The 22083-nt window shown below is 47.3% G+C and overlaps 1 protein-coding gene across 1 annotated transcript; it reads left to right on the top strand.

The window, feature by feature from the left end:
- The first annotated feature begins 839 nt into the window (after nt 1-839).
- Nucleotides 840-20707, top strand: LOC119374686 (klarsicht protein-like). The gene is made up of 9 exons (XM_037644859.2): nt 840-941; nt 1483-1573; nt 1710-1908; nt 2645-2737; nt 4515-4724; nt 6789-7015; nt 7864-7922; nt 18141-19376; nt 19488-20707. Exons 5-8 carry the CDS (start codon nt 4541-4543, stop codon nt 18385-18387), a joined length of 717 nt encoding a protein of 238 aa, XP_037500787.2. The 5' UTR covers nt 840-941; nt 1483-1573; nt 1710-1908; nt 2645-2737; nt 4515-4540; the 3' UTR covers nt 18388-19376; nt 19488-20707.
- Nucleotides 20708-22083: the final 1376 nt, after the last annotated feature.

Below are 22083 nucleotides of genomic sequence, written 5' to 3'. Positions count from 1 at the left end.
AAGGAACCAATTCAAGAAGACATTGAACAAGTCAGCAATTAACTGGTAAGTGCATCTATGAACTTTCGCAGAACCTTCTTCTGGTGACTTGGTTCTCAGCAAGTCTCTGCTGCTATCACTAAAAGTTCTCAACTTCCATGTTTATACACAGCTGCATCCTATATTATGAAACCTAGGGCAACAGCTTATGTCAGTCGGTTACGCTTGACCTACTACATACACCGTATGTAGAGCGGATGCTTAAAAGAAAGAAAGAAAACACTGTTTCCTATTATTTGTCACTTCTTTCTTTTGTCTTTCATCTGCACGTGCATATTAACATACAAAGAAGAAATTGTTTTAACAAGATCGAGCAAGACAATTGTCAAAAAAAAGGCAGTAAGAAAACTACTTTTCTACTTTTAGATGTATCCAGAGTGCCATGCGTTCAGCTTGGTGTTGCACTTCTCGAACTGTAGCCTGTAGGCTTCAGGTGATTGTCCGGAGGGCATTACACTGCCAACTGGAACCGATCTACGAGTGTGCTTTGTTTAAAGGCAGTAGAATTGCAATAATTGGCTGCGCAAGAAAGCCAGCATCAATAGCAACTCGTCTACATAATCGTCGACCCAATAATGGGAAGACAGCGACAGTTTGGGGAAAGAGTTTGCTAGCAAGAAAACTTATGTAAAGTAACTGCACAGGGCAGTGTTTACCATTCCATGTTCAAGTTGTCAAGTGAACTGTTGTTATAAAGGTACCAAATAGCAGTGCAGAAGACAAGTGACAGGAACACTGCCGTTTTAGTATAAGTGCGACAAATTTGGATTAATTAGTCACGTTTTTTTTTTTTTTTTTTCTCAGGCGCTACTTCCTCGTCAATCATTCCTCCTGTTGCCGGCGAGCACGGCGAAGTTACGCCGGAGAAGCTTCCAATCGCCGGAGCTGCTTCGCAGAACCTCGTGAGTAACCACTGACGACTTCAACGAGAAACGAGAATGTCGTGCAGAAAAGCAGCAGTTTAAGTTGGTTAACAACAATTTATGGAGCCCCTGCTTTGCATATTGTACCTCGAGGCATTCCTGAAAGCTTTTACATTCTACCATGTAGTTCCAACTTCGCAATATTTTCGCATTACATTAATGCAATGTTTTGTCGAAGTATTTTTTGCCGATTACGACTAACTTGTATATTCTGGTGAGTTTGAAAACCAAGTGGATCTTTTCTTCTACAGCCTAATTGGGTCTAATATGTCCAACTTATAATAATATATAGCTACTTATTTAACTGGTGATGTGGTGACAATAAACCAAGCCTGTAGTACTGTTTTTTTTTTTTTTTAGTTTTATCAAGGAAAACATCTGCTAATAATAGAGGATTTTTGGAATAAAGTGGGCACCTTATTCTTCAATAGTGCTCTGGTATATGTGGTCTAGAGTAGCTAAATATGCACTATCATGATATGCAAAGCTCTAAATGTGGTATTTATGTATTTATTTTCAGCACCAAGTTGTAAATGTGCTCGTCAGCAACATCAGCAATGATCAGCGTCTCAGACGCATGCGAAGCTCGTCCGAGAGCAGCGAAGCTGATGGTACGCATGCCAATATCTTTTTTTTTTTTTTTAACATTGGCATCTTATTTTCACCAACAGTACAGTGTACAGAAACATAACTTGCGTCTCTTTCTCCCTTTACTGCACGCTATTTTTATTTTCTTGTTTACTTTAGACGAATTGACCGATTTGCTGGAAACTGTGGCTCCCGAGAAAGCCTTTGAACAAGAACAAGAACAGAGGCCCGACGTTTCGGATGTAGAAGAGGCGCTGCTGCGTCTGGAACAGTGGCTCGAACGGTTCCCGACCGGTTTGGACCGGACAAGGTCCCGGAAGACCTCGAAGAACTGACTGCGCTTGTTAACTCGCACAGCGTGAGTATCGCTTCTGTTTGTTTTTTTCCACTTACTTTTTCATTTCATTGATCCTCCTTTTCGTCGGTCCATTTCACAGAGACCTGTTCCTGTGCCTTTGAAAGTGGCTCATTACCAGCCTTTAATCTATCGTAAAAAACGAAACAAGTGTCCCCCCCCCCACTCCACAAGAAATATAGAAAATTTGTAGTGATTTTATTGTGTGTAATTGCTTAATAAAGTAAGGCAGAGGCTTAGTAGTGCACATGTATTACTTTATTACATTGTTGTAAGAGCAGATAGCCAACAGTTAGCGAGCATTAGTCGACACTGATATTATGCAAGTAAAAACCCCTTGACTGCGCCGTTCCTAGGTGGCGCCCTTGAATGTGTCCCAGACACTGAGAAAATGGACTCAAAAGTTGCTCCAACTTGGCAAAAAGGCTTCTCTTTAAAGAAAGAAAAAAAAAAAGAAATGGATAATGCAGTTGATATTGGGGGTGCGGGTGAGGTTAGTTTCTGCACTGAAATTCAATATGGCAGCCACGAAATTCTAGGCCAGGAAAAAAGATAAGAAAAATGAAACTGCGCATTTTAGGCAATTCTTGGTGGCTTGCAACAATTATTAATGGCTTTATTTGAATCGGTTTTTACTGAACGTGGCATACACTCAACGTTTTACGATACTCTTGATCCTTCACATTGCAGCCTTTCAAGAAATGGTATTAATATTTCTGTCAAAATCTTGTCCTTCCAGGACTTTCTTGATGAGTGCCGCAGGTACAAGATCCTCCTGGACTGGCTTCAAGGACAAAAGATCAGAGATCCTCATCTGCAGAAAAGGCTTAAGGTACGAACCCTCACGGCTGGATTTGTGCGATACTGTGATAGTGAAGTTGTAGCTGACATGAAAATTCCGTTGTTACGTCTCATGCTCATGATAAGTCTGGTCAAGTCCAGATACAGTCAACTGCCGATTTTTCGGACGCCCGATTTTCCGGACATGCTCGAAAATTCGGACGCATTCGCGGCACCGTCACCAGCCCCTTAGACGTCAATGTATTAGAACGTCCGAAATTTCGGTCGCTGAGACTATTCCGCGTCCGATTTTTCAGACTTTCTGCCCAAATTGCAGGTCCGAAAGGCATTATTTGAAGCCCCCACCTCAGCCGCGTCTATCATCTCGTAGGTTCGAACCAGCGCTTTCGCGAGTCGATCTGTTGCGACAGCAGCAGAGTCCGAAAGTCAGCTTCGTCGCAATGCCGAAGTGTTATGGGGTGAAGCAGACCAGAAATTCAAAGGGGTCGCTATCACGGCGCCGTGCGGCGATGTCTTTACGGATAAGCCGCGGAAATGCACGGAGGCCTGATGGCGGCAGGTGGCAAACGCGCCAGTACGGCTTAATCGCTGACAACCCTTACGATAAGAATCTCAGTTAACTGCTCGGTAGTGCATGTGGCCTAGCGCAGTTCCATGCGTACTGCACGCATTTAATAGGCGAGAACCCAAATGCGCCGCGCCGCCATTCCTGCTGCCTCTTTGTGCGAGACGGCAAAGTGCGCCGCACAGACGCGTTGCCTTCACGGACGAAACCAGCTTGCCATTGCCGCGCCCGTGTGCGGTCAGGAACAAAGTGCGCATCACGAACCCTTTCATAATAAATGCGTGCGTACGATACAGCAACAGTACAGTGACGGCGTCAGCTTAGTTGGCGATGTGCTGCACACAACTAGAAACGATCGGCTTGACACGGCAGCAAATGCTGCGTATCGGCGGAGATTCGGCGATGTGTGTGCGCATCGTATCGTTTACATGCACACACGCATCGGGGAAAGCAGGACGAGTCGTCCGCTCTTCCGCCACAGTCTTTGTGTTCCACGTCATCGTTTCCAACCTTCATGCGAGAGAGCCGTAATCTATTCTGCGCTTTGCTGTTATCAGCGGCGCTCATCAGGAGATGCAAAAGTGGCGGTTGGCACGCACGTAGTTAAGCGGGGTTCGCGGCAGGTGCCGAATGTATTTGCGAGAACCTGGGCGAGCACCAAAATGCCTGATAATTGTACTGGGAGGCATTAAATCTATTTCAGACGTGGCTGTGGCGATTTGACCGCTTAGCGGAGTAAAAAGCATTAATTCGTTTTTTCGGACTACCCGATTTTTCGGACGATTTCGCGGTCCCTAGGGAGTCCGAAAAATCGGACGTTGACTGTATGTCGAGTATGGTGTATGTTGAACCATTGCAAGAACCCCTCAGAAATTCCTAGGGGACTCAGCTGCGTTTATAAACTGCGGTATATGTTGAAGTCTTCAGTGATGTACAGTGCTCCACAGAGTAAATACAAAAATTTAGGGCTAAGTAATGCACATTACTTCCGTTTCCACCATTTTCAATGCATGTCATATTGGTGTGATTTCGACCCGGGAGGACTTGCATCAGAACCAGCATTACCTTTAGTGGCCAGATTCATAGCCGCATGATGCAGTTATCTCGAGCAGTTGCGCATACCAATCGTTATGCTGAAAGTTTTGATGTTGCGTTTGAATCTGTGAATGCTGTACACCAACACTTCATTTTGTCTGCCAGCTGTGGCTTTGCTGACGCACAACCGCCTTACTTGGTTTTACAGGCTGCTGCTGCACGCTGGGACACGGTATGCCAGAACGCGTGGAACTACCAGGAGCGTCTGCGATGGGCATTGCTGCGCTGTCCACACTACAGCAGCGCCCTCCAGCAGCTGGCTCTGTGGATGATCGCCACCAGGAAATGGCTCAAGGGTCGGGACAAGGACGCCAACCTGCCACCACGGCTCCTGGTGGCCCGCTACCGCCAGATCCTGGTTAGTGGTTGTGCCATCCCTCAATGCTGATGGCTGTGGCAAATATTAAGATTGCTCCAAAGGTCGAGCACGACTAAATGCAGTCAGAAAGTGAACCGTTCACTACTAACCAAGGAATAGGTCAGTGTCAACTAAGCGGTGTTAAGGAAGGAATGGTTTGCAGAAAAAGTCAAAATATGGAACACCTGTTCATGATTCTTGTCAACACCAGCCAAAGTACGATACATTTGAAAAGAAAGCCGCAAAAGTGCGAACAAGATTATTGAGGCCAAGCCGTCACCCAGGAAACCTTACAGGAAACCACCCAACACCATTCAGAAGATACCTCTCCCTTGGGCTGCATACATTAGCAGTTCCTTAAGAGCTGCATTTTGTTCTAAACATGTACTTACACTTCTGGAATCAACCATGTTTATACAGTAAAAGCTCGTTAATTCGGATTTCTAGGGACCGGAAAAAATATCCGAATTAACCGAATGTCCGAATTATCGAATGGTCGAAATAAACACAGTAAATGCAAGAGTTTTTTTCAAAATACCTTTACTTTACAAAGTAATCGCGGATGCGTGTCTGTTTTCGAGCAGAAATTCGCGCTGACACAATTTTTCTGAGCCCTTCAAGGTGCTCAGCAGCTCGCATGCTGCCTGCAGTGCCAAAACGAAATTCTTCATGGTCGACGAGGGCCTCCGCGACTTCCTTCACAGTGCGAGGAGGCCCGTGTGGCTCATGGTGTGGCTGCTCCTCTTCAGGCTCTTCGTTCCTCGGATTCGTGCCATGCATCACTTCCTTGACGATTTGCTCATCAGTCAGACAGCCGGCAGTGGCAACGCCATCATCAATGCCGATAATTCTCTAGTGTCACTGCATCAGGCATAACACTTCCGAAATCCTGCCCATCATCGGCACCGTCGTCCGGCGACACTTCGGCATCGCTGGAGTCGGGTACAACAAAGCAACTGTGCCTGAAACAGTTGGCAATGGCGTGCGCAGGCGTGTTTCTGCCACACACACACGCAAGAATGCTAACTGCGCTCAGGAGACTCACGTCGTATTGTTTGCCGACGTCATGGCACAGGAGCAACTCCTTGTCGGCAGAGCCCATTTTTCAGGGCACGCAAAATTTCTACTTTGGTGGTGAAGTCCTTCGCCTCGTACTTGGGCCGCTTCGCCGGCGTTGCCATCGGCGGAGAGTGCGTTCACACGAAAAGTCAGCACAAAAGCACCAGCAACAATCAAGCTAAAGGAGCCGTACTGAATCGTTCCTCGATAAAACGACGTTTAACGATGCAGCACACCAACGGGAACAAAGCAATTAAATGGCACACGCTTAGAAAAGGCGGTCAACCAGTCTCAAGTCAAGCCAAGTCGACAATTGATGTCCATGGCGATGCTGCGTTTGAGCTTCACTTTTGTTCCGAATTGTTCTTTTTTCGTTTTCGAGCCTCGCCAGCGGCCTGAAAGTCGCCGAATTATCCGATCTGCGTCAAATCTGTCCGAAATAACGAGCGCCCAGTCTCATAGAGTGATGTGTATATTTACAGGGACCAGATGACGTGTCCGAATTAACCGATTTTCCGAATTAACGAGAGTCGAATTAACGAGCTTTTACTGTATACACCTCCAACTTCACAATTTTCTTGCACACAACACAGGAACAAAGAAGAACAACACACGGACGAGCATGTGTTGTCCTTTGTCCCTGTGTTTGGTGCGCAGAAAATTGTATAGGAGAATCTGTTCCAACGGGCCGACTCACTAGTACATATCCAATTTTTACCACAACAATGACATATTGATTTGCTCTGCGTCCCTCAATGTGCACAGCTCCTTCAACTCCGAGCCCCCTTCCCCAAATAAGCAGGGACCCTACACTTCATGCTGACATTTCCTGTCATTTGCAGTTTGCTTTTAAATCTCATCTAAGAATGCCCTGGAGTCATCACTTTGCCGTATTACAGCCTAACATGATAGAACCTTTAGTTGGACCTTATTTCTGTGCATGTGATCAGATTGCAGCCAGTGTGCTTTGAACCAACCCCTCCTCCATTCTGTGTGTTTCTTCAGGTGCTGCAAGACCAGTTACACCGGTTCCTGCCGCGGCTAAAGCCCTGAACACGATACAAGAGTCCACGCCCCCATGCGAGGGCGACTCCGACGCTGGACAGCCACGCAAGCACAAGAAGACCAAGGAGGCGGGCGAAGTGCTTGCCCTTCTGCAGTCCCTGTTGGCACTGTGTGCACTCCGAGCCAGCGCCCTCCGCAAGGACCTGCTCCAGTCCGACCTAATACCGGTAAGACACCACTGTACCAACTCATCTCCTCACCCCCTTCTGGACGGTCATGCCGTTGTGTCGCATAACTCTCCAGCTGTGGTGTTCTGCTAATGAACACGAAGTTGTCGGTTGCGACGCATGCATTTCGATGAAACTGAAGCGTAAGAACACCCATGCACCTAAATATATTAGGTTCACATTTAAAAAATGTCAATAAGTCAAAATTTCGCTGGAAAACCTCATAACCTTGATGTGTCTTGCCGACATAAAGCCTCATGAACTAACTTCGTTATGTCAGTGGAGATGGCCACCACTGCAGATGAACGCCTAGTATCGCGTAGTATCAGCAAAGAAAACTTGCAGCCAGTGCATTTCAAAACACGGCATAAGCAATGCTCGACTTCATTTCTGCAAAGCTTGGCTTGAACCACTGCTTTGCTCAGTTGCATTTGTTTGTTGCTTCTTGAGCTGACACTTATAAGTTAGTACTGAATTACTTCCTGAATCGAAAGTGCTGGTGGTAAGGCTTCAGTGACCTTAGTTGTACGAACCAATAATACAGCACACACCATTATAACATCCATCATTCACAGTGCAGCTCTGAGTCGTTTAAGGTAACAAGAGCAAAGTCCCTGCACTCTCTCAAGCGTGACCGACATGGTCTTTGCAATCTGCAACAGCGTTGTGAGTCAGTGTTGAAATATGATTAGAGTTAAGCACTGAGTTTCGTGCGCTTTTTGTGCTTTCCTGGGGAGTCGATCATTGCGGATGCGATTCAAGTCCAAAAGGTGGATGGGCGCGCCATTAACTGCTTTTGAATAATTGTGATGGTTGCAGTATGAATTTTTTTGCTTCTTCTTTTCTAGCATGATCCAAGTCTTGAAGAAGAGATCATTCCGTCTACAATGGAAGCCCAACAGTCAGGGTAAGCAGCATGTGACAATTTCTTAGCGTTTCTTTTTCTAACGTAACAGCTTTGAAGAGCCAGTGTCGCAGGAAAGGTAATGTCAGTGTCGGCATCGGCAGCATTGATTGTGAGCGATAAATCCCAATGGATGCAAAGAATAAAAATTAGGGTTCGAGGAATTGAACCCAGGTATTCTGTGTGGCAGCCGGGTGTTTTACGACAGAGCCATGCCAGTGCTTCAAACTACTTTGTTAAAGACCCTATGCAGCAGTGATTCCACTCCTGTGCCAACTGCGCCAAATTGCGCCAAATTGTATTTGCTGCGCCATCCTGATAATATCGACGAAAATTGCGCCAAACTGCGCCAAAGTCTCGGGTTTGGGGGCGTCTATCACCGGCAATCGCACGGCCGGCGCATCAGAACATGTGCACCTTGATCTTGGGGCTGCCAAAGTCGCAACCATGGACCAAGAATTATTCCGCTGAATAAATAGCGCTCGGGCGTGCGTCCCGAATAAGCCACGATGCCGTGCACGATGCCGACGCAGCGTCTGTTCTACAAGTCGGCTCGACAGCGAAACGCGCTCTCCGCAGAGGCTCGTGACGTCTAGGCCTCTCGGTAGTGAGAAAGTGCGACGGGGATTGATCGGCGGACGTCGTCTGTTGCAGAAACGCTGCTGATATCTCGTTTCAAGCGTCGCACGGCACGTAAGGAAAGCAGTGTTCAGTAATAACTACATGCGTGCCGCTAAAATGTCTGTCACTTCTGTTTCCAGACATCGCGGAATGAAATCTGGGATCGCTTGCAGTAGATATATGGGACAATATCGAATTTTCTTTGCTTCGCGTTTATGGAAGAGCACGCGAACGGTGGAAACGCGTTGACAGTTTTCCTCAGATATACTTTATCCATCTATCTTCATCCAGAAGTGCTTTTTTCGTAATTCCTTCCGCCAGCACGTCTGAGTTTGTAATCACTCGGCGGTAAATACCCCCTAAAAGGCCCTGCCCTTTCGAGCTCACGTGCAAGGGTTCCAATTCGAATTTTTTGCCTGATTTTTTAAAAATGTCACCTCAATAGTAAAGTCATATCTCCTGGTCGGAGCAGCCGCAAATGCGCAGCTGTCAGTAGCGGGCCCGTCGCTGACGGCCCACGGTGAAGCGGCTACGCCATGTTACACGTCCGCCCCTCGCTTTCGGGGTTCAATAGCTAACGGTTAAAAAAAAAAACTCAGTTTCGCTTAAGAGCGAAGCAATGAATGCGATACCAAAAAATTGTATTGTGAAACAAAGTAAGACTAGCAGCTAACTCTTTTGGATCCGATCTGGCGTAACTGAACAAAACGCTGGTTTAAGGGAATATGGCCCCTCCAGGAACCGAAGCGTTTTCTGCTCCGAGTTTCTAACGCGAAGTAAGCGTTGAGAGCACAGCAAGTTTACGAGCCGTCTCCTGATGCTTCGAGATAGCGCGCGCGCAAGCGACTGCGCCCTTCGAGCGATGCGCCCCCCCCCCCCCTCTTCCGCTCCTCTGGCGTCCCTTCATGCTCCTTACGAAAGACGGGCGGGGCGTTCCCTCTGTTTGATGAGCAATCGACGGCAGGCCCGCACGCGGGAAGATGTTATCTCATGCGCTGTCCGTGCGGCGGAGACAGACGGTCGGCTAGTTTAATCTCCGCTTCAGCCGCGTTTGTCGCCAGCGCTCGCGAGCTTTTACCCGCGGCTAGAATGCGCGTGGTGATGTTGTTAATTTGGACTTTATAACGGAAAATTACGGCAACGGCGACGGCAAAAATCCGCCGAGAGTGTCCATATAATTGCTATCGCAAGGGTCAATGTACGGGGCAGATTTTGCGCTCCCCCCCCCCTTTAGGTGATTAGGGGGGGCGCCCCCCCTGCCCCCCCCCCCTGTGTGCGCACGCCTGTGCTCCTGGGATGACTTTTTCCATGAGATTTGCAATGAATCGAAATATTTCTAGCCTTCATAAGAGCCCCATAATAATACTCGGGTGCTTGAATGTTAATGCAATATGCCTCTGTATTGCTCTCCAGGATGTAAAATTCGCTGCTCCAAAGTGCTCCCAGATGCAAAATTATCTGCTCCAAAGTGCTCCAAGATGAAAATTTTGCTGCTCCAAAGTGCTCCAAAACGAAAATTTTGCTGCTCCAAAAATTGCTCCAAATCAGAAATCCTCGGTAGCATCACTGCTATGCAGTCGTCATGTTGGGCAAGGAGTCACGTTAACACATGTAGCATTGCGTGGCAAAGCGTAGAATTGCACCAGACTTTGCTCCATGCGAATTGCATAACGAGTGGGTGCTTGAACGCTGCCAACCATTACACAGGGCTGAGCTATAATTCATTGTCATCCGCCACAGCATCAACAAAGTATGCAGCCATGTAGGTGCGGTGCGCATATTACAGGCACATTGGGGGCACTTCACAAATGTAATTGCAGTAGGCGCCATAAGAAGGTTTACAACAGCCAATGTCATGCGCACAGACGTTCCCTCACAGTACAGTTGAGGTGTCTTCCGAGAAGTGAAGCATGACAAGTGAATGAGAAGGCGATGCAGACAATGCCTCATAATGCTATCGCGCGGCACTCTTAAAAGCAAAGCTTAAGTGACCTCCAAGGTTGTTGTTTTTTTTATGTTGTGCGAATTTCGTGAGATTTATGTATTTCGGGAAGCGGAAGAGGGAACAGATGAATCCACCTGAAAAGGACTGCAGCGCAGAAATCATAGAGCAAAAATTTTTTTATGAAAAGGAGACTCTTCGAGTATGGCAAAAAATTATGCATATGAAGAAAGGGACTGCGTCCGGAGTCTGCTGTCTTGCCAAGGTAACTTCTAGCAATCAGTTGACTCTGCTGTGAAATATCTCAAGGCCTCTCACTGTGTGACTCTGAAGGGGCACTCTTTTAAGAGCAAGGTTTCTGGAATGCTGTGTGTGCCTTAATCTGGCACACTACTCAGTCGAATTACTTGTTTGACTCCCGGATAAAAATGACAAAAGTATTGCTTTTTGAAATCAGCAGCTCACCTGTCACAGGTTTCATTGCATTCTAACCTGAAGGCTCATGGTCATTCCACAAATGTAAATAATAAAGTTTGAGGGGGGGGGGGGGCGCACAGTGTGTAAGTGTAAGAAATAAAAAAGTTATGAAAAGAAAAAGAATGGGAACACTGGTTTTTAGAACAATGAAAACATCAATGAAAGCAAAAACATGACACATAAGTGATCAGGACATTATAGGCTAGATAGAATGGAACCAGGGCATAGCCAGAATTTTTTTTTTGGGGGGGGGGGGGGGGGGGGGGTTCGACTGCCCTTATGTATGTTCATGTGTGTGTGTATACAGGGTGTTTTTTTTTTAGACAATACAGATTTTTTATAAAAATCTGTATTGTAAGGCTCCTGCCGTTTTCGCACACTAACTCCACATCAAGGCGAAATACTTTGCCGCAGTTAAAATGACACTGTTGGAATTAATTCACAAAAACCCGTTAATTAACCTTTTTAATTATGACTAGAGGGCGCGTGTTTAATATTACAAAGTTGTGGTGCGTGCCAATTACGGCATACCTATTTTTTAGAAATCACAAGAGTTGCACGTAGTTCGAGATATTCATCATCGAATTTCAAGGTCGAAATCGAAACTGATTGCGCCCGGCGCGCACTGAACTTGAGCATGTGAACTTGAGGTTGTTGGTGCATATTCATAGTAGAAAACAGCGCAAAACAATGAAGACGAGAAAGACCTGGTCCTGTTTGGTCTTTCTTGTGGCCACCACAGGTGCATTTTGCCGTCACCATGATCGCCCCATGCATCGCATGTTCTGTTTGCAAGGGATAGTGTGTGATGGCATCCATTGATCGCGGCTCAACCGTAGAGGAAACGCGCTGGCCATCTTCCTTTGTGCGAAAGACCCATGGGGGTCCCAAAGGTGGGGGCTGCGCACTTTGAGCAGCCGTACACGGTTGTGTGCACCCTTGCTTGACAGGGATCAGCAGAAGGTTGATACCTTTGTACGTGCTGCTTTCTCAAAGCCTAGTCTGCCTTGAAGCTATAGGCAGCACGAAGGTCAGGTGCTAGAGGAGTGAGCTGCTAGCCTTAATTCGTCTAACATTCAGTTCATTGCTATCCCATTCATTGCATCGTCCGTGTGACGAAACTGACTTTTTCGTCATTCCATAAACATAACTTAGTGTATTGCAGTCAGAACTCATTACAAACAGCCACGGTTTATAAGGAAGTATTAGGTATAGCGAAGTAATGACAAACTGTTTTGCCGGTATTACAATGCAACGGATATGTTCGAATCGGTTCTGCGGAATCCCGCAAGGTAGCGGAAGGGTTAAGAAACGGAAATTGACAGCGAATCATTTGTAGCACGAAGCAACAAGAAAATCCATACGGATTTCTTGCGGTGAAGAAATTCGTATAATTTCGTTGACTTCGTGCTACAAAGGGGTAGTCGCCAATTTGATGGTCGTATCTTAATGTAATGAAGTCGCACCTGAGAATAAAATGGTTCTGTCATATCTCATGCTAGTTATATACATATATTTGTTGCGAAGAAAGGGATCCCTTTTCTTTCGCAACAGATATATGTATATAACTGGCATGAGATATCACAGAACCATTTTCTTCTCAGGTGTGACTTCATTACATTAAGATTCGACCATCATTTAACTTAATAGTATAGTCTGTACCTTCAAATCCGGTCCTCCATAAACCACTCAATCTCACACTTTTGTCAAACACGATAGAAATAAACAAGTTAGATGGAGACCTGTTATTGACAGCATTGGCAAACAAGGAAATGCCACTAAAGTCCACGTTTCGGTCTTTTTAATGAAGATAGAATACGAAGTTTATTGGTGATGGGACAGACACAAATGCTGCAGCACTTGATTTGATTCCATGTCTTTATTGTGTGGGGGTCCGCTCTATGCACGGCTGGTGCCAGAAGCTAGCTCCGGTCCCAGCCGCACATAGTCGTACCGTGCACGTGCACATCAACGTCCCCTTCCCGTAGCGCGAGTCATCGCAGCTACGACGGGTTCGGGCGAATAAGGCAACAGGCTAGAACAACCAAACAACACTTTATTGCTACTCTAGCAATAACGCGCAAATGTCGCGCAGAGGGATAGTCCGCTCTAGTAGAAAACAAGGGTAACGCTTACACCTTCGGTCGATGGTCGGCTCGCGGATCTTGGAGCGGTGAAGTGGTACCTGGAAGGTCAGCAGAGCACGAGAGACCGTCTGCTCGGTTGTTTTATTCACCTCCCGTGTCCCTCCCCACCGCGAGGGTTGTTTCCCTCGCAGGGCGAGTTCCCTTTCCCGTGTTGGGATGTGAGGATTGGCGCGAGGAGCGGCGGGAAAGAAGGGGTTGTCCGGAGGGCGACGGGCTCCTCTCCTAGTGGTCACTTGGCTCCCGCCGTCAGTTCGCGAGCGCCAGCCTTAAGGAAAGGAAATGGGCGCGCGTGCTCTCCCACAATTGTTGTCCCCACCCTAAGGTTAGGGAAAGGGTCTCAAACTCACCTCAGTAGTGGGCCACAGTCACGAAATTTAGTCCCACAAGGGCTGGGACAGTGAAGATGGTGGTAGGAGCGAGGGGGGGGAGGGGAGCGGAGAGAATGAACAAAATTAACCCAACCTTGCCATTTGAAGAACGCCTTTCCCATATCTCATATATGGGTCATTTCTGAAGGGGATTTGACGTCTGGTTTCGAAAAATATATCACTGCTGATTTCCACTCTGACTAAAATCTGGACGCCGATTCTGAAATGTAGTTTTTGTTCCATGGTGATGTTTCAAAGTTTCAACTCATAGTGACCGCATGGGTGCCTGCCTCAAAAAAAAAAAAAAATAATAGAGCCAGTCCCATCTATATGTACTTACCCGAAAAAGCGCTATTAAATAGGCGAGAAAATAATGCGAGTGCTGTTTAGCACTCACAAATCTTCATTCCGCGTGAAGCCGCGGGCCGCATGTTTGAGACCCCTGGGTTAGGAAATGCAAAAGGCTGGTCTGAATGTATGCAAGCGGATTTGAGTTCCCACAAGACAAGCAGGGATGCAACAGCTGCGCCAATTGCGCCAATTTACAATACAATCCTTATTTTTGCTCCAAGCTGAGCCAAAACCGTGAAATTTGTTAAAATTGCGCCAAAATGCCCGACCAGCTTAAAATTTTCTCAGTTGCGCAAATTTGAGCGAGAAACAGAGGCCGCGTTGGTCAGAGGCCGCGTTGCAGTGTGGGCATCTGCATCCAACACAGTGTGGGCATCGCGCATCCCTAACCCTAACCCCCCCGCGAAAGAAAAGAAAAAAGTCAGTTTCACCGCAACAGACGCGCATACCCTAACCCTAACCCCCCCGCGAAAGAAAAGAAAAAAGTCAGTTTCACCGCAAGGACGAAGCAATGAATGCGAAAACAAATTGTAATTTTACGAAGTGAGGCTCGCGTAACTCTAGTTGGTGTAAAGAATACGGCCGCTCCAGGGAAAGACTTTTGTATCTGCACTCGCGTGTCTTCGCATTGAGAGCTCAAAAGGATATACCCACGCTTGGTGTAAGAGAATACGGCCGCCCAGGGAAAGACGCTCTTTCTGCACAGTGTCTTCGCATTGAGCGCCCTTAGAAGCAATATACGAGCGCCCGCTGATGGCTGCCGAGATATCGCGCGCGCCACACCCCCCCCCCTCTCACCGCGCCCTTATGCTCGTTCAAGACGGGCGGGGCGTTTCTTCTATGCTTCCTACTTCGCTGGCGGCTTCCCGACGGAGTGGTGTTATCACACCCCCCCCCCCTCTCACGTCTTTTCATGTGACGGAGATGGGCTGGCTCGTTTGAAGACGGGCTTCAGGGGCGCGTTCTCGCCCGCATCTTCCTATGCTTCGATGGCACTTCCCGAGCGGAGTGGTGTTATCACATGCGCCCTCCGAACATACTATGTGACGGAGATGGGCTGGCTTATCAATTTGATATCTTTATACGCTTCAGGAGATGACGCAAAAACTCGCCCGCACTCGCGCGCTTTTAGTCGGTAGAACCATGCACAGGGATAGTTATCTTTGGACTTTATCGCAATAGGAGATAAAAGGACTCGTCGAGTGCTCAGTGTCCAATTTCATGTGCTTGTTTTATCGCAATGAAAAGGACAGTAGTGCAGAACGCTTTTTAAGACGCTGAGTACACTGGTGTGCCAGAGCTTTTGCCGCATTTAGAAGGGGCTATTAGTACTGGTGTCCTGCGGAGCTGTCAGGGACACAGCACATTTTGTTCCTTACTGAGATTTAGAAGGGGCATTCGTGCACGCGCCGTACTAGCTTCAGGGACACAGCACATACTATTATGTTCCTTATCGCTATTACTCATTCGTGCACGCGCCGTAAAAAATTATTGTAATTACAATCATTTGGAGCTACTATTATGATCGCTTTCTGCGGCCTTGAAAACAATAGACAAACATTATTGGCAATCATTTGAGGATCGATAGGTGGGCTGTGTATGGCGTTTCTGCGGCCTTGATTTGTAAAGCAGGAGTGTTTTTTTTCTGCGCTCCCAGTTTGCAAACATTGAAGGAATAAAACAATAGACAAAAGCGTTGGTTATTTGTAAAGCAGGAGTGTTTTTTTTCTTCCCAGTTTCACTACCCCCACTTGCTCCTGCTTTAAAAGAAAAACAATCAAAAGCCCAAATTCCCAGTATGCCAGTTTTCCTTTTTCACTACCCCCACTTGTCCTGCTTTACATTAGCTCCCAAATTCCCAGGTTGCCAGGCCTGTCGAATAATTTGACAGGTCCTGCGAATAATTTGTGGACAGGTCCTGCAAATGTTCGCACTGTGGGGTGGCTCATGTGGACTTAGTCGTTGTTCGCACTGTGGGGTGGCTCAATGAAGGAAAGATGGCTTTTTATTGCTGTTCAATGAAGGAAAGATGGCTTGTTCACGCTGTTCACGAAAACATTCACGTTCACGAATTAGCTGACTTGAATGGTTTTTTGCACGAATATTTTTGTTTTCTTTGCTAATGGTTTTTGCATATTTTTGTTATACTTTGCTATAAGGGATTCTTTGTTATACTGGCTCCAAATTTGAGCTTTTTTTTTCCCCGTAAAAATTCTAGCTTTTTTTTTCCCCGTAATTTGGATTTTTGTTCTCCAAAAGCTCTAAATTTGGATTTTTGTTCATTTTGCCAAAAGCAACATTTTGCTGCTCCAAAAATTGCTCCAAATCCTATTTCGGCTGTTGCATCCCTGGACAAGTTGTTTTTGGTTTCTTAGGTACATAATTGCAAAATGTAAAGCTTCGAAACCTGCATATAATTTTTAATTTCTGCTTCCCGAAATCTTGTCTCCAGCGACATCCCTCGTTTTAAGCACGTACTATGTTAAGAAATGCCTCAAGCCCTGCCCCTACGTATAGTTTCGGATTTCCTCTCGTCTCCAGTCGCATATCCCTCGTCAGGCATTTGCTGTCGGACCTCGATATAAGGAAGTTCGCGATGTAATGAACGTCATCGTTACTGTTTCTTGCTTCAATTGAAACGCTGCATTTTCCCATCGATTTAACGAAGTACAGTATTGTGGCGCACTCTTCAATGCAACGAAGTTTTGTCGAGCACAGCAATAAGTTTCGCGTCCCTGTACTCACTAGGGGATAAGGGCCATTCCCACTCCTCCTTCTCCCCGCCCTTATGGGTAGGGGAGGCGCAATTCGGTCTCGTAACTTTATAGCTGGCCGGCGCTTATATAACTCACAGACCCTGCGCATACCTGTGATGTGAACTACATTCTGCTAACCATGTTCAGTGTTAAATATATCCCACGCCCTGCTTATAGTTTGACTTCCCAGCTCAGTCAAAACCTTGTACTGTTAACTACTGTTGGACACTATACTGCTAACCACATATCATGCGGCTGCTGACGTACATTCTCGCATCCATTACGTCCCCACGATGAAAGACCGGGTGGAGTCGCATTTAAATATCTATTCGCTGCGCAGGCTTAATGTATGGCCGCAGGACGGAAAAAGGGGGAGAAGCCGGCGTCCGGACGCGCTCGCACGCGTCTTTGTGTCATCTCGTTTCCGCGCGGCATTTTTGTCGCGTTCATCGAAATAAGAAAGAAAAAAAAAGAGAGAACTATTGAACGCGGAGAAAAGTGCGCGAGGAAGACGGAAACGGCGGGAGACCGCGCGCCCTCTCCCGTGCGCGTGGTGTCCTTCTACTCTATAGAGTACGGGCGCTGGTGCGTGTCTGTCTATGTGTCGGCGTCGCTTCCTTTTGTGTCGAGCCCGCGGAGAATGCGGATATGCGGCGATGATTGCCGCTTTGCCGCACAGCTCCACTGCCACCAGTGCTATATACTATATGAAGTCGCGACAGACGATACGTGAACGAAAAAGATAGAGGGTTAATTCCGCTCCTTTTGACGCCGGACCTTGTTTTGGTAACGCTCCTGCCATGCCGCGTTGGCAGTCGCGCCGACAGTATATATATAACCGGCATTTATATAGAGTAGGTGTCTATAGAGGTGTGTCGGGGAATTAGGAGAGGTAACAGTGTATACACGTCGACTGTGTATACGGTAGAAATACGGTTTGGGGTGCAGATGCGTAGCCAGGATTTTACGCCAGGTGCTCCCCCGCCCTGGTATTCCCACCCCGGTATTCCCACCCCGGTATTCCCACCCGGTGATCCCACCCTGGTTGTCACAACCCGTTGACATCAACCCGGTGTTGCGCGAACCAGATGTGTATACAGCGTCCATTTTCCGTGGCGGAGCCGAATTCGTGCTGGTCGAAGTCTTTTAAAAAATTGCGGTTTTCGGCGAGGTCGGAGTGCTTCATCTCCCGTAAACTGTGCATTCTTCAAAACTTCATTTGGGCCTAGCTGGTACATTGTCCTCAGGTTTAAAGATACAGCGCAAACGCATAAGACGCCCCACAAGGAAAAAGACATGACACAAAAGCGCTGATTTTTCTCTTTGTGGGGCGTCTTGCGTGTTTGCGTTGTCTTTAACCTCAGGATTATGCATTGTTTCTCTTTTTTTTGTGGTGGTAGGGGTGAGTCTAGCGCACTCTGAAACCTACCGTGACCACTGACGCCACTGCCGCAAACTAATTAAGACGCTTACGCGCAGATTGTGAAAGCTTCTTATATCATTTTTTTAGCGAGTGCATTTCATGACGCGCCTCTTCGTGATCGCTTCTCACATTGCAGCGCGGCTGAGCCGATGTTCCTGGCCGAGCTAGACGACGACGTATCGTCGGCGCGTCCCTGGTCGTCGCTCTTCTGGGGCCGCGTGGCTCGCACCGCGCTGCCCATCCAGCTGCTGCTCCTCATTCTGCTGGGCGCGGCCAGCCTGCTGCCTATGTCCGAGCAGGACTTCAGCTGCGTGCTCACCAACAACTTTGCCCGCTCGCTGGACCCGATGCTGCGGTACCCGCAGGGACCGCCGCCCGTCTAGACCACCCGTCCGCCATCTTGTTTTCACGGTGGACCATGTGATCCGACCGTGCCATCGAGCGACGCGCACCCGCTATCTTGTTCGCGCGGCGGACGATAGACAGTTTATTCATAATGGATGTGTGCGGTGTGCTTCAGAGGGAAACAAAGAATTCCTTGAATTGTGTGTAGAGGTCGCTGCCGCGCTGTGTTAGGTGGTAAAACAATCATTGGATAGTTTACACTGACGTCATCGTGAACGCCATCTTTGAGTACGATTGTGCGTCTGGACCACAGGCTCGTTTTGCGCCTGGAGACAGATCGACAACAGTGATAATCCGCTGAAGAACTGCCACGGTTAAGCGACGCATGCGCGTAATGTTGTGTGCTGACGTCACCGTACGCGGCCGCTATATGTTAAGTTCTGACGCCGTGAGATATTGAGCTGCATCTGTGACGTCAACTGGCAATCATCTCTAATGAAGGTCGTTTCGACAGAGACCTTGGCTGTTCTGTTTTTCTTGCCCGCATTGCGCTGGTTCAGTACTACGCAGATTATGCATATACGTGAAGTCGTGGGTTCGATTGCTGGCCCCGGAGGCTGTATTTCGGCGCAGGCGGAATGCAAGAGCTCTTGTATGCCCTGTTCTTGGTGCGCCTCAAAGACATTCAAAATTTTGAAATCTTCGCGGTACGCTGTACTTGGCGGAACAGCGCGCTGCTATCAGCAATTTTTTTCTTGGCCGGAAAAGAAATTGATGTTTGCAACCGCTGTAACGCAAAGTCGACGTGAGAAGCAGTTTTATCTTCTTTTTTTTTTAATTAGGCAGGCTGCCATTGTGCGCCATTTTTTTTAATGAAGCCGCCTCAGCCGGCGTCAGCGCCGCCACATCTTTCTTTACTCGCTTGCACACCGCACACGCCGAGAACAACGCTTAACACATTACTCGACCTTGTACGGTGCGCTACATTAGGGAGTTTTAGCGAACCGCAAATCTGGTGCTGGTACAGGTGCGGAGTTACGCGCATGCGCGGAAGAACAACGCTTAACACATTACTCGACCTTGTACGGTGCGCTACATTAGGGAGTTTTAGCGAACCGCAAATCTGGTGCTGGTACAGGTGCGGAGTTACGCGCATGCGCGGAGGCCGGTCCGGCGTGCGCGTTCATGGATACCAACTCCGAGAGCCCAAACAGCAAGCCGCACCACGGGAACGGATTTCAGGTTCACTGAAACTCCCCAAGTCGTCATTCGCCCATTACATGTTTGCCTTTCTGATACGCTGTGATAAGAGAGCAAAGGGGAGAGAAATCATTTATCGCCCTGGTGTGATGCGATAGCGCTGCGGTAGCTGGTGCCTTTTTTTTTTCTTTTATAAGAGTAGCTATACATGTTTCATAGGCATTTTTCTTCTATAGTTTCGTTTTTCCTTAGTGCCCTCGCTATACCGTATTTCTTACAGTACGCTGCTAGAGCTGTTGTCGTCGTCCTCGTCACGTTATTGTCACCCTCGTTGACGCGTGTATCCTAGAATGTTTTAGCAACTATTTTTAAAGCATCCGTAACGACGGACTTTGAGATTCTCGCGCGCGCTAGCGCGATCTCGGATGCCATGCTTAAAAACAAAGCGGTATGAACGCTTAACTATATATCGCAGCTACGAAACTGTTTCTATACACTCATCCGCTTTTTCGACTGCTACTATCGCGCGACAAAACCCTATCGTGTCCCAGGGTAACGAATTACGACTTTTTCTCTTCTTTTTTTTTTGTCAATTTTTACGAGCTCTTTGTACAATACACCCAACTTCGCCTCACGAAAACCAGGTGTGGACGATATTGTACCAGCGATTAAGGACCGCTGTTACTTGCGCGTGTGTTCAAACAAATATATAGGATGTTGTACTTATCATGTGTATCATTTCGGGGAGTGTGTTAAATCGTGGAACTCTAGAGTTAATGGTCGTTGATTTCTATCGCCTTTGTTGAGAATCGCCGCCATAAATGCGTTTAACGAGAGATGCAAAACTCTCTTACCATTCTGTGTGCATGCCGTGTTGGTAGTTTTGGCTTGTTTCTATCAAAACTTTCGCTGTGAGCGCTTTGACTACGCGAAAGTCCCAGTCATGCAAACCTTGTAATAGCCTTTGAAAAGCGCGTAGTAGATTTATGTGTTGTCTTGAATGTTTTAGTATATAACTACATAGTGTTATATGCCTTGGGCGCAGCTTTGGAGCGAGAAGTGTCAAATGTGTTCTCATCTCCCCTTCTGGTGCTTGTTGAGCGTAGTTGGGAAAAAGCCTGTACAGAGAGCAAATAAAAGTGTGTGTGTTTTGCCTTTTGTACGTCGTGTTCTTTTCGTGCGAACGCGTATCAGCTTTCAGATAACGCCGCCTTTGCTCTCCGAGCATGGCTGAGCGCTTCTGGGATGCACGCACTAATGCAGACAGCCATAGGCGTCACGATAGAAGCTTGAGCGAGTTGGTATAGGGATTCTTACTTGGAAATGCGCGCGCTTCGCTATGCTTGGACGATAGGCGGAAGGACTTCTTTCTTCTCTCGTCCAATGTCGTGAAGCGCACGCATTTAGACGAAGCCATAGGGGTGCGCACATGGAGGGGGGGAGGTGGGGCTGGGCTTTATACCAATATTATAGGGACAATAAAGCGAAACAATGAATCGGTTTAGATTGATAAAGTGTACTCTGACAACTTTAATGTAATTAATTTCACCACCATATGTTTATTAAACAGGAGGAAATCAGGGTCGAAGTTTCATGTTTAAATTTCGCGCCGAATTCTCCGCGTGTGACGTCATGGATATCAGAGAGTATATTTCGTGTTTTGGTGACATAGGCTGAGCGAAATTTCCTGAAACTTCGCATGTCAGGTCTACGCACGGCTCCCTCAGAGGACGATGCGCTTCGTTTTTACTGGTCAGGAACCACGTAGAACATAGTACATTCCGCCGAATCTATGACGTCACGACGTTTGGTGCGGGAATTTCATGGTGGCGTCGCCACGCACATCTTTCCGCGCCTTTTCTCCTTCCCGAGCGTCATCCTGCGGCAAGCGTGGTGATTCTGGAATTGTGAAAGAGTAATTCACTATTACGAGAAAGCAATGTTTTTTTTTTTCTTTAGCGTCCCTTTAATGCAAATTTAGCACAACGCTTGGGGGAACGGTCGGTCGATGCTTACGGGTACTTTTGTAAATAAAGGTGACCAAATTAGGGAGGTGTAGCACGTGAGTTGGGCAACAAAAAACAGACAGTTTAATTCTCCCTGCTGTCCGATGAGGCGGCTTGGACATCAGCATCAATTAACTTGTCCCAACTGACCAATTAGCAGGCGCGAATTGAGTAGTACTGATTGTTGGGCAAGTTGGCTTCGCATGATCTTTTGTGCCTCAACGTCCTTAGGTGAGCAAGCGGGCGACTTAAAACGTCTGGGAACGACGATACAAGCAAACTGCAAACCGCTTTGGCTTACGTGATGCATGATGTGCAGAAGAAAGCTTATTCCGGAAGCCGTCATTGAAGCGGCTGCTCGAGTGTACGCAATCAAGCGAAATCGCCTACTTCACCCCACTCTCTAAAAAAAAAAAAAAAAAAAGCGAGTAAAAAAGGGTGTACTTGTCCCACAACAATAATAGCCATCTGTACAAGAAAAATCGAGTATTTGTGGAGTATTTCTGTCATCTGTCAGGCACGTGTTTC

This window comes from Rhipicephalus sanguineus, chromosome 11 (genome assembly GCF_013339695.2).
Source record: "Rhipicephalus sanguineus isolate Rsan-2018 chromosome 11, BIME_Rsan_1.4, whole genome shotgun sequence".
Taxonomy (NCBI): Eukaryota; Metazoa; Arthropoda; class Arachnida; order Ixodida; family Ixodidae; genus Rhipicephalus; species Rhipicephalus sanguineus.
The sequence above is the reverse complement of the archived record's forward strand: the minus strand, read 5'-3'. Positions and strand labels throughout refer to the sequence as shown.

Coding starts and splice junctions, on each gene's coding strand:
- LOC119374686 (XM_037644859.2), top strand. CDS start 4,541: ATGCCAGAACGCGTGGAACTACCAGGAGCGTCTGCGATGGGCATTGCT. Junction 7,016..7,863: donor TCCAGTCCGACCTAATACCG/GTAAGACACCAC, acceptor CTTCTTTTCTAG/CATGATCCAAGTCTTGAAGA. Junction 7,923..18,140: donor ATGGAAGCCCAACAGTCAGG/GTAAGCAGCATG, acceptor CTCACATTGCAG/CGCGGCTGAGCCGATGTTCC.